General features: G+C 45.8%; 1 protein-coding gene across 4 annotated transcripts in view; it reads left to right on the forward strand.

Annotated features, from left to right (window-relative positions):
• The first annotated feature begins 2,206 nt into the window (after nucleotides 1-2,206).
• LOC126525465 (glutathione hydrolase 1 proenzyme-like) overlaps nucleotides 2,207-13,817 on the forward strand; it is a 29,200-nt gene continuing 17,589 nt past the window's right edge. For 2 of the 4 annotated variants that reach the window (XM_072290058.1, XM_072290057.1), the window contains exons 1-6: nucleotides 4,692-5,090; nucleotides 5,508-5,602; nucleotides 8,251-8,446; nucleotides 9,477-9,631; nucleotides 10,184-10,321; nucleotides 11,323-11,456. In XM_072290058.1, the coding sequence (XP_072146159.1) occupies nucleotides 4,990-5,090; nucleotides 5,508-5,602; nucleotides 8,251-8,446; nucleotides 9,477-9,631; nucleotides 10,184-10,321; nucleotides 11,323-11,456 (819 nt within the window). In that variant the 5' untranslated portion in view covers nucleotides 4,692-4,989. The other 2 variants (XM_072290059.1, XM_055067936.2) reach the window with 2 other exon arrangements.

Raw genomic sequence — 13,817 nt, forward strand, 5'->3', positions numbered from 1 at the left:
TTAACGTTACACCTATCATTCTTCTTTCCATAGCTTGTTGCGTCGTCCTCAATTTCAGCAGAACCCTTTTCGTAAGCCTCCAGGTTTCTGCCCCGTAGGCGAGTACTGGTAAGACACAGCTGTTATACACTTTCCTCTTGAGGGATAGTGGCAACCTGCTGTTCATGATTTGAGAATTCCTGCCAAACGCACCCCAGCCCATTCTTATTCTTCTGGTTATTTCAGTCTCATGATCCGGATCCGTGGTCACTACCTGCCCTAAGTAGATGTATTCCCTTACCACTTCCAGTGCCTCGCTACCTATCGTAAACTGCTGTTCTCTTCCGAGACTGTTAAACATTACTTTAGTTTTCTGTAGATTAATTTTCAGACCCACTCTTCTGCTTTGCCTCTCCAGGTCAGTGAGCATGCATTGCAATTGGTCTCCTGAGTTACTAAGCAAGGCAATATCATCAGCAAATCGCAAGTTGCTAAGGTATTCTCCATCAACTTTTATCCCCAATTCTTCCCACTCCAGGTCTCTGAATACCTCTTGTAAACATGCTGTGAATAGCGTTGGAGATATCGTATCTCCCTGTCTGACGCCTTTCTTTATTGGGATTTTGTTGCTTTCTTTGTGGAGGATTACGGTGGCTGTGGAACCGCTATAGATATCTTCCAGTATCTTTACATATGGCTCATCTACACCCTGATTCCTTAGGGTCTTCATGACTGCTGAGGTTTTGACTGAATCAAATGCTTTTTCGTAATCAATGAAGGCTATATATAAGGGTTGGTTATATTCCGCACATTTCTCTATCACCTGATTGATAGTGTGAATATGGTCTATTGTTGAGTAGCCTTTACGGAATCCTGTCTGGTCCTTTGGTTGACAGAAATCTAAGGTATTCCTGATTCTATTTGCGATTACCTTAGTAAATACTTTGTAGGCAACGGACAGTAAGCTGATCGGTCTATAATTTTTCAAGTCTTTGGCGTCCCCTTTCTTATGGATTAAGATTATGTTAGCGTTCTTCCAAGATTCCGGTACGTTCGAGGTCATGAGGCATTGTGTATATAGGGCGGCCAATCTTTCTAGGACAGTGTTCCCACCATCCTTCAACAAATCTGCTGTTACCCGATCCTCCCCAGCTGCCTTCCCCCTTTGCATAGCTCCCAAGGCGTTCTTTACCTCTTCCGGTGTTACTTGTGGGATTTCAAGTTCCTCTAGCCTATTCTCTCTCTCACCTTATCGTCGTGGGTGTTACTGGTACTGTATAAATCTCTATAAAACTCTTCAGCCACTTGAACTATCTCATCCATATTAGTAACGATATTGCCGGCTTTGTCTCTTAACGCACACATCTGATTCTTGCCTATTCCTAGTTTCTTCTTCACTGCTTTTAGGCTTCCTCCGTTCCTGAGAGCCTGTTCAATTCTATCCATATTATAGTTCCTTATGTCCGCTGTCTTACGCTTGTTGATTAACTTAGAAAGTTCTGCCAGTTCTATTCTAGCTGTAGGGTTAGAGGCTTTCATACATTGGAGTTTCTTGATCAGATCTTTCGTCTCCTGCGATAGCTTACTGGTTTCCTGTTTAACGGCGTTACCACCGACTTCTATTGCGCATTCCTTAATGATGCCCATAAGATTGTCGTTCATTGCTTCAACACTATGGTCCTCTTCCTGGATTAAAGCTGAATACCTGTTCTGTAGCTTGATCCGGAATTCCTCTAGTTTCCCTCTTAGCGCTAACTCATTGAGTGGCTTCTTATGTACCAGTTTCTTCCGTTCCCTCCTCAAGTCAAGGCTAATTCGAGTCCTTACCATCCTATGGTCACTGCAGCGCACCTTGCCGAGCACGTCTACATCTTGTATGATGCCAGGGTTCGCGCAGAGTATGAAGTCGATTTCATTTCTAGTCTCACCATTCGGGCTCCTCCACGTCCACTTTCGGCCAACCCGCTTGCGGAAAAAGGTATTCATTATCCGCATATTATTCTGTTCTGCAAACTCTACTAATAACTCTCCTCTGCTATTCCTAGAGCCTATGCCATATTCCCCCACTGACTTGTCTCCGGCCTGCTTCTTGCCTACCCTGGCATTGAAATCGCCCATCAGTATACTGTATTTTGTTTTGACTTTACCCATCGCCGATTCCACGTCTTCATAGAAGCTTTCGACTTCCTGGTCATCATGACTAGATGTAGGGGCGTAGACCTGTACAACCTTCATTTTGTACCTCTTATTAAGTTTCACAACAAGACATGCCACCCTCTCGTTAATGCTATAGAATTCCTGTATGTTACCAGCTATGTCCTTATTAATCAGGAATCCGACTCCTAGTTCTCGTCTCTCTGCTAAGCCCCGGTAGCACAGGATGTGCCCGCTTTTTAGCACTGTATATGCTTCTTTTGGCCTCCTAACTTCACTGAGCCCTATTATATCCCATTTACTGCCCTCTAATTCCTCCAATAGCACTGCTAGACTCGCCTCACTAGATAACGTTCTAGCGTTAAACGTTGCCAGGTTTATATTCCAATGGCGGCACAGACAGGGTAACACCAAAATGTTTTTTTTCTTCTTAGAATCGAATAGAAGTAGACAAGTAGCATTTTCTTCCGTTTTATAATCTAATGAAATTATCTTTTTAATATGAGTAGTTGAGTACTACTGAGAAATTATGATGAGGAGTGCTTTCGTCATCGGGCTAGTACCGGAATGTCGCTGGGGGGTCTCAAATCGTGTCGCGCATTTACCTCAATTTCTCTGTTACTATATACGCTCTGTTCGTGATTACATTGACGCCTTAGACGTTCTAGAGCATTGCTTTATCACTTTAACTTGACTTTCTGGTAACCTTTAGTGTCCCTTTAAGTCTCCTTCCTCTGTAGTAGTTAAGTATTTCTGCATACGTCGGCTCCACCGTTAAGGGGGCCTCTAGGGTTTCCGACTGCCCTGGTCGGTGCATGAGTTCGCGAACTAGGCGGTCCACCCTTGAGTTGCCCTCTATCCCGGTGTGTGCCGGTATCCAGAAGATCCTATGTTTTATCTTTTTGTTAGGAGGCTCTGTTTTGAGGAGGATTCTCAGTGCTTCCTTACTAACTCTGCCTTGTATGTAGTTCCTGCATGTTGCTTTGGAATCCGTTAGAATTATCAGAGATTTGCTCCTGCGGTAACCTTCAGCCGCCGCTAGAGCTACGGCGACTTCCTCCCCCTCCGTTACCGTGCAGTTTCTCAGGGTCGCGCAGCTAATTGGTTCTCCCGTGTGGTTTACCACTGCTGCCGCGACTCTAAACATTCTAGTGTTGCGGTCCCATGGGTATACGGCCGCGTCTGTGTATACTGTGTTTTCTAGTGCGGCTAGGTTTCGTTCCACGAAATCTGCTCGTGCCTGCCTTCTGGCGGCGTGGAGATTCGGGCCCATGTTTCTCGGTAGGGGGCTAACCTCCAGTGTCAGGCGAACGCTGTCTGGGATGCTAGCAGCCCCATCCTCTATTCCGTCTGTGTTATGCCCTATTCTTTTTAGGAGCTTGCGGCCGGTGGCAGTCTGCTGGAGCCTGGCGATCTGTGCAATGAGCTGCGCTTCCGCGAGTTCTTCGAAGGTGTTGCTTAGGACCATCTGTAACAGTTTATCGTTGGGCGTGTTTCTAGGCAGATGTAGCGCCGTCTTATACGCTTTCCTTAGTAGCGTTTCCGTCTGTTCTTTTTCGTGCTTGGTCATGTTGTGGTACGGGAGCGAGTACGTGACTCTGCTGACCACTAGGCTTCTGACCAGCTTGATTGTGTCTTATTCTCTCATTCCGCTTCTTCTTTGAGATACCCTCGTTATCATTCGGCTTACTTGTTCTGTCGATTTTTTTAGTAAGCTGATAGTGTGGCTGCATTACTTGCTTCCTTGAATCCACATGTCTAGGACGCGTATCATGCTCCTTTCAGGTATGTTTTGTCCCTCTAGTTTTACTATTAGTTTTTCCTTGGTGGGGTTTCTTCCCACTCTCAGGATATCTGATTTTCCGGTGGAGCACGCCAGGCCCCTTTCTCTGACGTATTCTTTCACGCACTCAGCCGCTTCCTGCAATTTTTCTTGCTTCTGTCCCAGGGAGCCTCGATTGACCCAGACCGTGATGTCGTCAGCATATATTGCATGCTGGATGCCATCAATCTTGCTGAGTCTTCGAGCCAGTCCGATCATTGCGATGTTGAAGAGTATTGGTGAGATCACGGAGCCCTGCGGCGTGCCTTTGCGTGGGGTGGTAAAGACGTCACTTCGCAGATCCCCCAATCCCACCGTTGCTGTGCGTTTGGTCAGAAAGGCCCTCACGTAGTTGTGGATTCTCTTGCCGCAGTTGGCGTTGTTCAGTCCTTCCATGATGGCTTTGTGGCTAACGTTGTCGAAGGCCCCTTTGATATCTAGGGCCATGATAACGTTTTCGCCTGCTCTGGGTGACGTGTTTATGACCTTCTTTTACCTGTAGCAGGACGTCCTGTGTTGACAGGTTCGCCCGGAAGGCAAACATGCTGTGCGGGTATAGCTCCTTGTCCTCCAGGTGGTGTTGGATTCTTCTGGTGACTATCCTTTCGTAGAGTTTACCGAGGCACAAGGTGAGGGAGATGGGCCTCAGGTTTTCAATCTGAAGCTTTTTGCCGGGTTTAGGTATCATCACCACGACAGCGTGCCCTCTGCCCACAGTGTGTTGAGGTATGCTGTGAGCTGATCTATCGCCTCGTTGCTAAGGTTGCGTATGAGGGAGTTTCTGATCTTGTCGGCGCCCGCGGCTGTGTTTTTGGTTGTCGCTCTAATTGCCGCGTAAACTTCCTCTCTTGTTATCGGTCTGTCCATGTGGGGGTTCTCTGTCCCCAGATACTCCCCGTTGTAGCCTTTGGGATTGTCTTTGCCGTAACATTAACATTTGCCGCAACCGTAACAAACCGTTATCTCTCGCAAGTGCCCTCACGTGTCCGTGATTGACACGTTGGCGCTGGATACACTTTGGAGCATGCGCAAACATGTTCTGTGTCTTTCATCTTTTCCGCTACTGTGCGACCTTTCAGCTGATAGACGGCATTTGTGCAGCTCCTCTCCTGCGCCCTGGAACTCTCAGTAAAAGGTACCAACTTTCTTTTGTCTTGCCGCCCGAGCCGGCAGGGAGGGTGGGCGAGCAAATCAGCACCGCATGACCACGGAGATTGGGCGCCGCTCGTGGCTAGCTGCTGGAAAATCTCTGCGGCGATGTGCTGTGATTTACGTCATATCCACTAACTACCAGTAGCACGCGTCGTCTGCATAGGTGCTACATAAATGCTGTTAGAAACAAAATTACTATCAACCGTGCATTTTTGTCAAAATAGCTTCGCACAATTTAGTTAAAGCAAAACTTGGTTGCAGTTGGTGACTTTAATTTGTCTGTTGGTCAATTAGTGGAAGTTTGTTAGCTAATTTAAGATTAGAAAAGCGATATGACGAAGTTGAATCGCGACATCGGCGTGGCTGGAAGTGTTTTGCATGATGATGCGTTTCCCGCCAGCGTCACGCACAAGACGTGGTTCATCGACGGACGCGAGGAGTCGCCTTCCGGAGCGTCGCAGTCTTTCTACGCGGCCACCAACACCACGGAGACTGGTGAGCGCTGCTTCTTGCCCAGAACACCAAGCACTAGAGGTGTTGCCGTGGCATTAGGAAGTGTATACGTATTGTGTGTGTGTGTTTTATCATTATAACAATTTTTGAAAAGTCACCCACGGCAATCAGCAAAATTCTACTTCTTGAACTAAATTTCTCTCAGAGGTGGACATTATTTGCAAGAGAAATAAATAAAGATTGAACTAATTAAGCTTAGCTAATTAGGTTCTAAACGAACTACTTTACAGTCAATATTGCATTTGGAAAACATATTTAGCACCAGTGAACAAGGACAGAAGGGAGATGACACCACAATGCGCTACCTTCGTTCTGTCCTTGTTCGCTAGCGCTACATATGCTTCCCAAGTCAGTTTACCAAGACACCTAACAAATGCTCAATATTGCAGTTTACGAATAATTTTTATATATATATATATATATATATATATATATATATATATATATATATATATATATAATCACGAGAAGCCAACTAACATACACTAAGGACAGCATAGGGGAAATTGTACAAATATTAATTGAATTAAATAAATGGTAAATTAATGGATATGAAAGTGGATGAAAAAAGGAAAAACAACTGGCCGCAGGAGGGATATAAACTCGTATTCGCACGTATGCACACACACACGCGAGACACCAGTTTCTAGATATGCATTCCCAAAGTTTGCGACGAAACGCGTTAGTGTTCCAGCAGTTTTTAAGCTTCAGTGCATGAGAAGACGCTTTGTTAAAAGCAAATGGAACAACAGTGCTTTTTACAGCAAGCTTGACAATGCGTATCTCAAAACTGGTACTAGTTTCAAGATTCTTTCTAAATGGATGTGCCTTGTGATATCACTGGGTTCAATTCGTCTATTGCAATATTTACACTAAAGTGATTAGTTTAAAAAATTGAGTGGTGAAGTTTTGTTAATTAGTTATGCATTTTGGTTTCCAGTGTAAATAATTTAAGTAATTTACGCCTCATCGAGTAATCCTGCTCAGTGAGTAGTCAATTTGCGCAATATCCACAATTTGTGCTACATATATGTGCTATATGCCACAAGGATTTTTAAATATTCTGTTGAGATAAAGAAACGGTATATAGACTTCGGTTGGGAAAAAAAAGAAGCAAGCAAATTCGTTTATCTTTTGTTCTTTAAAGGGCCCCTCGACACTCTTGGGCATTACAGGAAACTGAATTACCCGCCGTGGCGTAGTGGCTTTGGTGTTCCGCTGCTAAGGCCGAGGGATCAAATGCCGGCCGCAGCCGCATTTAAATGGGGGCAAAATGAGAAAACACCCGTGTACCGTGCATTGGGTGCACGTTGACGAACCCCAGGAGGTCAAAATTAAACCGGAGTCCCCCACTGCGGCGTGCCTCATAATCATATATCGTGGTTTTGGCACGTAAAAGTCCACATTTAAAACTTCGAAAACCAAATTTTAATTTCGCACCAACAGTCACAACTTCTCCGAAAATTAAGCTAGTTGAATGATATTTGGCGCAGAACCTTGCAGTATTGTCATAATCTTTCCAAATTTCAGCGAAATCGAAAAGGCGGTTGGAAAGTTTGATTTCTTGGGTTGTGTCCAGCATTGTGTCCATTGTCCTTGAGTACAAAAATCAATTTTTGCTGCAAACGATAGCAGTTATTGACACTTCCATTATAGCGAATTGTAATTAGAAGTGCGCATCGAGTACGCGCCTAATGCAGATGGAGATTGTGAAAAGGAAGAGGTGCTATTTTCTGCAACCCTTTAGGTAGTACACGACTCGGGGCCTTATACGGCTGCAGCCGCGACCTCGATATCCTCCTCGCCTAGGCAAGTTGGACAACGAGGCACCTTAAGTGAAACTGGTCGGTGCATAGCCTCTGTTCTCGGAAGCTGTGGTTGGTGGCACGAGATGCGCTATATATATACTCTTAAGCAAAATTACACCCTTTTTCCACAACAATAATCGTCATCTGTCTTGTCCGCATTCCCTTTCTTTAACACGGCGAGCCCGGTACTTCCCAGTAACAAATGGCATGCGCGTTATCAGCGTGACCTAGCATTCCCGACAGGAAAATAGCGGGCGCGGCGTTTTCAAGAAAGCAAACGCAAGCAAGACACATGACTATTGTTGTGTGGCAGAGATACACCCCAAAGGGTGTAACTTTGCCTAAGGGTGTATAGAGTGTACTTATACATAGGGGGAGTGGGTCCAGAGCGTGCTCCTTGCTCAGCCGTCTGCATTGAGCTTTGACAACAGACGTTTCACTCTGCTGTATCTAGTTTTGCAGCTCGGTGGCGGAAACAGTGAGTGCATGGCCCACCCACGTGCTGTAAAGAAAATGGAGAGAGCGATGGAAACAACGCGAGAAGGACGGTGTGTTGAGCACACGGGGAAATGCAGGAGCCACTTGAAATCAAGGGCGTCACTAGGAGATAGACTGGGTGTTATTCTGGGGATCGTCGAATTGGTCACCTTGTCAGTTGTCTAGAGAGCTTTACGGTCCCTCTGATTGGCTCAAAACGGTGTCATTGTAGGATTTTACAATATGGCGGAATTCGACGATGTCCAGAATATAGTACCCCCTGTGTGCTTTACCGAGATATATCTGGAGTGGAGAATATCGTCAAACGATGCGCTGACGCTGCAGGCATCATGTCGATCGCGGTTCCAGGCCAGATACGTGGTCTGGTCAAGCTGCACGAGCTGACAGGCAACAACTTGGCCTGGAAGAAGCTGTTCACAGAGGCCATTGCGTTGGCGAAGGATGGCTTCGTGGTCAACCAACGGTTTATTGACGACCTGGAGCTTTACAGAAATGAGATCGAAAGGAACCGAGAGCTCAGGTAACGGCACTGCAGTTCACACCCCCCACTGACCGCTTTGAATGGGTCGCTTTTAAATACGAGATGTGATTTCTCTTCCAAGTAATTATTTTATATCTTCAATCTTGCCCTTCACATTGATTTGGAGAACGTCATTCCAGTGGGCATTTCCGTATTAGTCTTCTAGCATCACTGCGGATAATTTCTACATACAAAAAGATGTATACTATTTCAAAACCTACATTCAGTATATAGCTAACTACATTGAAAAACAATTTTTTCCTTAAGTCCAGTGAGAAGACCCCATCTGTGAAGTGTGCAATAGTGCTGGCCCGCTATACTGTGGTGGCCAAGGCGCTGAGGCAGTGATGCTCAATTACGGACATCTTTCCATTCTGCACAGGGTGTCTGTGAGTTGGATGTATTGCCAAGACTTCCAGCAGGCCTACTTACAGGTGCACATACAACTGCAGCAGTCAAATTGTTGAGACAATTCTAGTTTCGAGATGTTTCCTTGTGCGCAGCTGTATACTATGGTTCGATATACTCTGCCCTCGGCAGCAGGTTGCCGCTGCAGTGCGCAGCCGGACAGGAACGCACATGCAAGTTTAATTTCTACGGGCACGCTCGTCGCAAAGCACCGACGAGCAAGCGTTTGACGAGCGTTACGTATGAATGCAAAAAAAAAAAGAAAAAAAGCGGACAAAAATGGACATGCAGAAACGGAGCTGAACACCAGCTCGGTTTGTTTTGCGCTCTTTATTACACTTAGAAATTAACGCAATACCAACACACCCATGCATCCACTCTTATGGCCTTTTCTTGAAGCCAATTCAGTGGTTGCACAGTTATAGTATGAAATCGAGACTTATCTCCATGTGCTAGCCTCGATCCAGAATAATGAGATCGTCACGGATCTAACGGTCTGAAAAAAAGAAGAAAAGCTGTAGAGATTTGTGTGTGTGTGCGTGTTTAAGAATGCAAGCAACGCCACGGAGATGTTACAGGAAGCCGTTACAGCAGGCTTTTGTATAACATTGGCCGCAAGCAGGCTGCTCTTCAGGCCTGGTCAGCTGGAGGTGGGCTCGATGTTGAAGCAGTCTAAGATGGCGCAGACCCTCACGAAGCTGGCGTCAGACGCTCGACAGGACTACTTCTACCAGAAGGAGTTCGCCACGGAATGGCACAGGGAGCTCTCTGACATTGGTAAGCTATATATGTATGCACGCACTAATTATGCAGAATGAATGTGAACAAAAGCGTGTAAGCCTATGGCAAACTGGTATTTGCTATCTGCCTCACCGAACGTACCATTGCGGACACAAATTTCACCATGTTGCCGTTTTGAGCCAACCAATCAGAGAGGTCGTAGCAGTCCCTTGAGCTAATAGGAAGTGACAAGATTGTGAATTTGACAATACGGCAGGATTTAATAATAATAATAATAATAATAATAATAATAATAATAATAATAATAATAATAATAATAATAATAATAATGGTGATGGTCAGGATGATGTACAGACCTGGGGCACACAGGCTTAATTGGTCTGTCCGCCTGGTAGCGACTGACTGTGACCAAGGAAGCGCCCACTAAGTTTGGCGCTAAAGCCTGCCATCATTCGTCACGAGCAAATGAAGACTACTGGCACGGTACAATGGCCAAAGGCACCTAACATACGTTTGGGGGGACGAAGATAATCGCGCAGAGCTGGCCACCTTGCAGTCTTCCTTGAAGGATCGTCTTATCCGCACCAGGATCCCTGATCAAGTTGACGGACATCTTGAATTATGAGGCCAGGAAGCTACCCACACTGAATATCACGCTGGAAGACGAACTCATGTTGGTCACGGCTCCTCCTCCCACCACTGGCGCCATCACGGCAGCCATCTGTGGTAAGTGTGCACACCTCCGGACAAATGAAGAGTTGCGTATAACCTCAACAATCTATTATGGGTACCCTATACTTATCATTTTTGTAAATGATATTGTGAATATACCGGTCACAGCTATAATGGTCTTCAACCCCCCCCCCCTCTTCCCCTCCTGTCTTTGTAAATGCCGTGCAAGAGATGTGGATTAAAGAGCGGTAATGATGATCTCTTGCTCTGAATCCTATATGCTAGCCGGTTTTTGCTGCTTCCAGTGAAAGTCATGCAAAGTGCGTTTATGCACACAATAGTGACTTGTGGATGTATACCAGAAATTTTTTGTAGCTGCATCAAATTTTAAAAAATTGCCTAAGGCAGATAGCATAATTTTAACCAATGATATAAATTATTCGATGAGGCAGCCATTACTTCAATGAAAAATCAAAATGGTTAATGGAATTAACATAATTACATAAATTATTGTTTCAATTAGTTACTTTAAAGCACATATTTCAATTTACGAGTTGTAGCCGGTGAGTTTGCAAGGTGTGTCCACTTGGAATGAATTCTCAGAACTACACCAGTTTCGATATATTAATTTCAGAGGGTCCAACAAAATGCATTGGTGTTCCAGTAACTTTATGCTTCAATGCATAAAACAGCATTTTCTAAAAAAATTAAGTGGAACAGCAATGCATTTTTACCGCAAATTCGACAGCGCATATTGAAACCAATGCCACCCTCTGGATTCTTTCCAAATTGATATGCCTTGCCAACTCACTAGCTACAATTCGTAGATTGATATAAGTGTCATAGATTAATTAATTAAAAAGTTAATATGTGCAATAATGTTAAGATACAATTAATCATTCTGATTCCTCGTAGAAGTAATGGCTGCCTCATCGAGTAATTAACTTAGTCCAGGGGTTAGAATTGTGCTACCTGCTAGAGGCAATTTTTAAAAATCTGGTGCGCCTCAAAGAATACCCTACTAGACCACGGCCGGGTCTGTGATCGTCGTGCAGGCATCGTGAAGCAGAAGTACTCTGACCATCCGCCCAATGACGACGCGTCCTTCTACCATGTGCTCACCGAGGCGTTCAAGTTCGGTTTCGGACGGCGTTCTGTGTTCGGGGACTACGACTTCACTGACGCCGAGGTGACTGTTCCAGCCGAACAGCGCTTGCGAGAAGCAGAAAGAATAGTCGTGCAGGTGTTAAGAGTCACACACGTAACTTCGCTTGGCACGAACATAATATCTGCTGTGCCATAAGACACGCTCAATGCAGCCGACCCAGATCGACCAGCCCCTTTACATGCCGAGCAAGGCAACCGGACCGACGCTGTCTCCGTGCTTTCGTGAACACAACTTCTGATTCAGAAGGACATGTTGTTCAGCTAGTTGGTGCTTTTTAAAGGACATAGGGTAGTGCAACGGTGCAATAACACACACACACCTGTAGCCACAGGCATCAGTGACGTGTGTGTCTTTGTGGTTCAAAACAAGATGTTTAGAGGAAGATGGAGGCTTGAGGTGATTAGCAGGTGGCAAAAGAAGGGATATGACGGCGAAGCCAACGCTTCGACAAAGGGACCTGTCTTCGTTGGAGCAGCAACTTTGTGGATTGTGTGGTTGCAGTATACCTTATGTCACCCTGACGAATATGAAGTTGTCCATTTGTTGAAAAGCTTTCTTTAGTGACATCCCTTGTTCTACCACTACTAATCACTCCACGCCTCCATTTCCCTGTGAACGTCTGTCTTATGTCCTTTCGTGGTTCCGGAAATGGTGCCGGCATCACTGTGCGTACACATATGTTGAGCCACGACCCTTTTCACTGACCCATTCGTGGCTCGTTTTTGAGCGAGGATCCTTACACTGAGTGAAAAGTAAAATAGCAAGCATTTGCACTCTTTCTTTATATATAGTGCGTAAAACCGAGCTTGAGCATATATGTTAATGCAGCGACAACAAAAATTTTTCTTCTTGAAGAAACTCAAAGGGAGCCGGAGATATGACTGGACATATAGTCGAACTAAAGATGAGATTTGCGAAATGGCAAGATCGTGGGTGTATGACTGCTAATAATTGGCGCGCGGTAGCTGGCACCATTGCTTTCGCCACATTCTCAGTATCACAAAAGCACCTCTTGATGTCGTAGCTCAGTTAACCAAGTGCCGTTGTATGCTTGTCACTCTACCGACGTCGTGCCATCGTCATCACTGCACACATGAAGAATTTCAACGCGTTCATTCCGTTGCTTGCGCTTGAGGTCAATGAGCGAAAAACATGCAATTATGTCTAATTAAACTGCTTTGCGCAGTGAACGACTTAAGGATACGAAAGGTCCCCAAGTTTGCCTTTATATATTTGTTATTTCTTAAATATAAATTTCACTTTGTGTAACATTGTGTAGCAGCGTTATTTTTACTGGCCAAGGTCTGCTGCTTCATCTTTGTAGTAGCGGGCTTTTCCTTGTTTTAATGCGATAAGCATTTTTTGCCTACTTCAGGCATTTTCTCCACCCGTCCGCCATCCAAACCAGTGACATCAACCTAGTGATGCAACTTGTTTACTATAGCTTGGACCACTAGGCATGCGCTCGCGGTCGGGATGCGATCATGGCTGTTCCATCATCGTCATCCGACTCTCGTTATGCCGTCGTCGTCATCCCATCGTCGTCCCGCTTCCGTCTTACCATCGTCATCATTTCAGAAACGTCATGCAACAGCAAAGAAAACGTGAGATATACAGATGCAGCTGCGTACAGTACCAACGACCGATTCGCAATCAGCGTGGTCGACGAAAAGGGCGAACAACTTACAGCCACATCCATACGTGCCAAGGACGCGAGCACAGCGGAAGAGGTGGGCATAGCCCTGGCCATCGCAACGTGCAAGAAGGCCATGGTTACCGTGGTGACGGACTCGCAAGAAGCATGCAAGAAGGTATATGAACGGAAGGATTGGAAAGGCAGCATTTCAGGTCTTGAACAACACCAAGATAGAAGCAGCACAAATCCTCTGGACGCCGGGACACGAGTCTCTCACGGGGAACCAGGCGGAAGACGCCGCGGCTCAAGATCATGCACGCCGAGCCATCTCCGACGCGCAGAGAACACGTACCAACGACTGTGACGAGGATGATGAACGGGTATCCAAGAAGTACTCGGATATCTTGGCGCACTACAGGAAGCAGAGGCGTTGCTACCCGCCCGCGCATAAGACTATGAGTAGGGACTAAGCGGTAACCTGGAGAAGACTACAGACTGGAACCTACCCACACGGAACACTGCTGCACGCCATGTACCCGGGCATCTACGGGCGAGACTGCAAGTTCTGCCCGCCGGACATGCCCAACACCTTGCGCCATATGGTGCTTGGATGCAGGAATAATCGAGAAGCACCACCATCATCATCACCACCAGGCGATAACATGCAGAAAGAGGCGGATTCAGAAGAAGAATTGGAAGACCAGTGGGAGGCTCTGCTGGTGACGCAAGACCCTGACAGCCAGCTG

The sequence above is a fragment of the Dermacentor andersoni genome, chromosome 8, assembly GCF_023375885.2.
Source record: "Dermacentor andersoni chromosome 8, qqDerAnde1_hic_scaffold, whole genome shotgun sequence".
NCBI lineage: Eukaryota > Metazoa > Arthropoda > Arachnida > Ixodida > Ixodidae > Dermacentor > Dermacentor andersoni.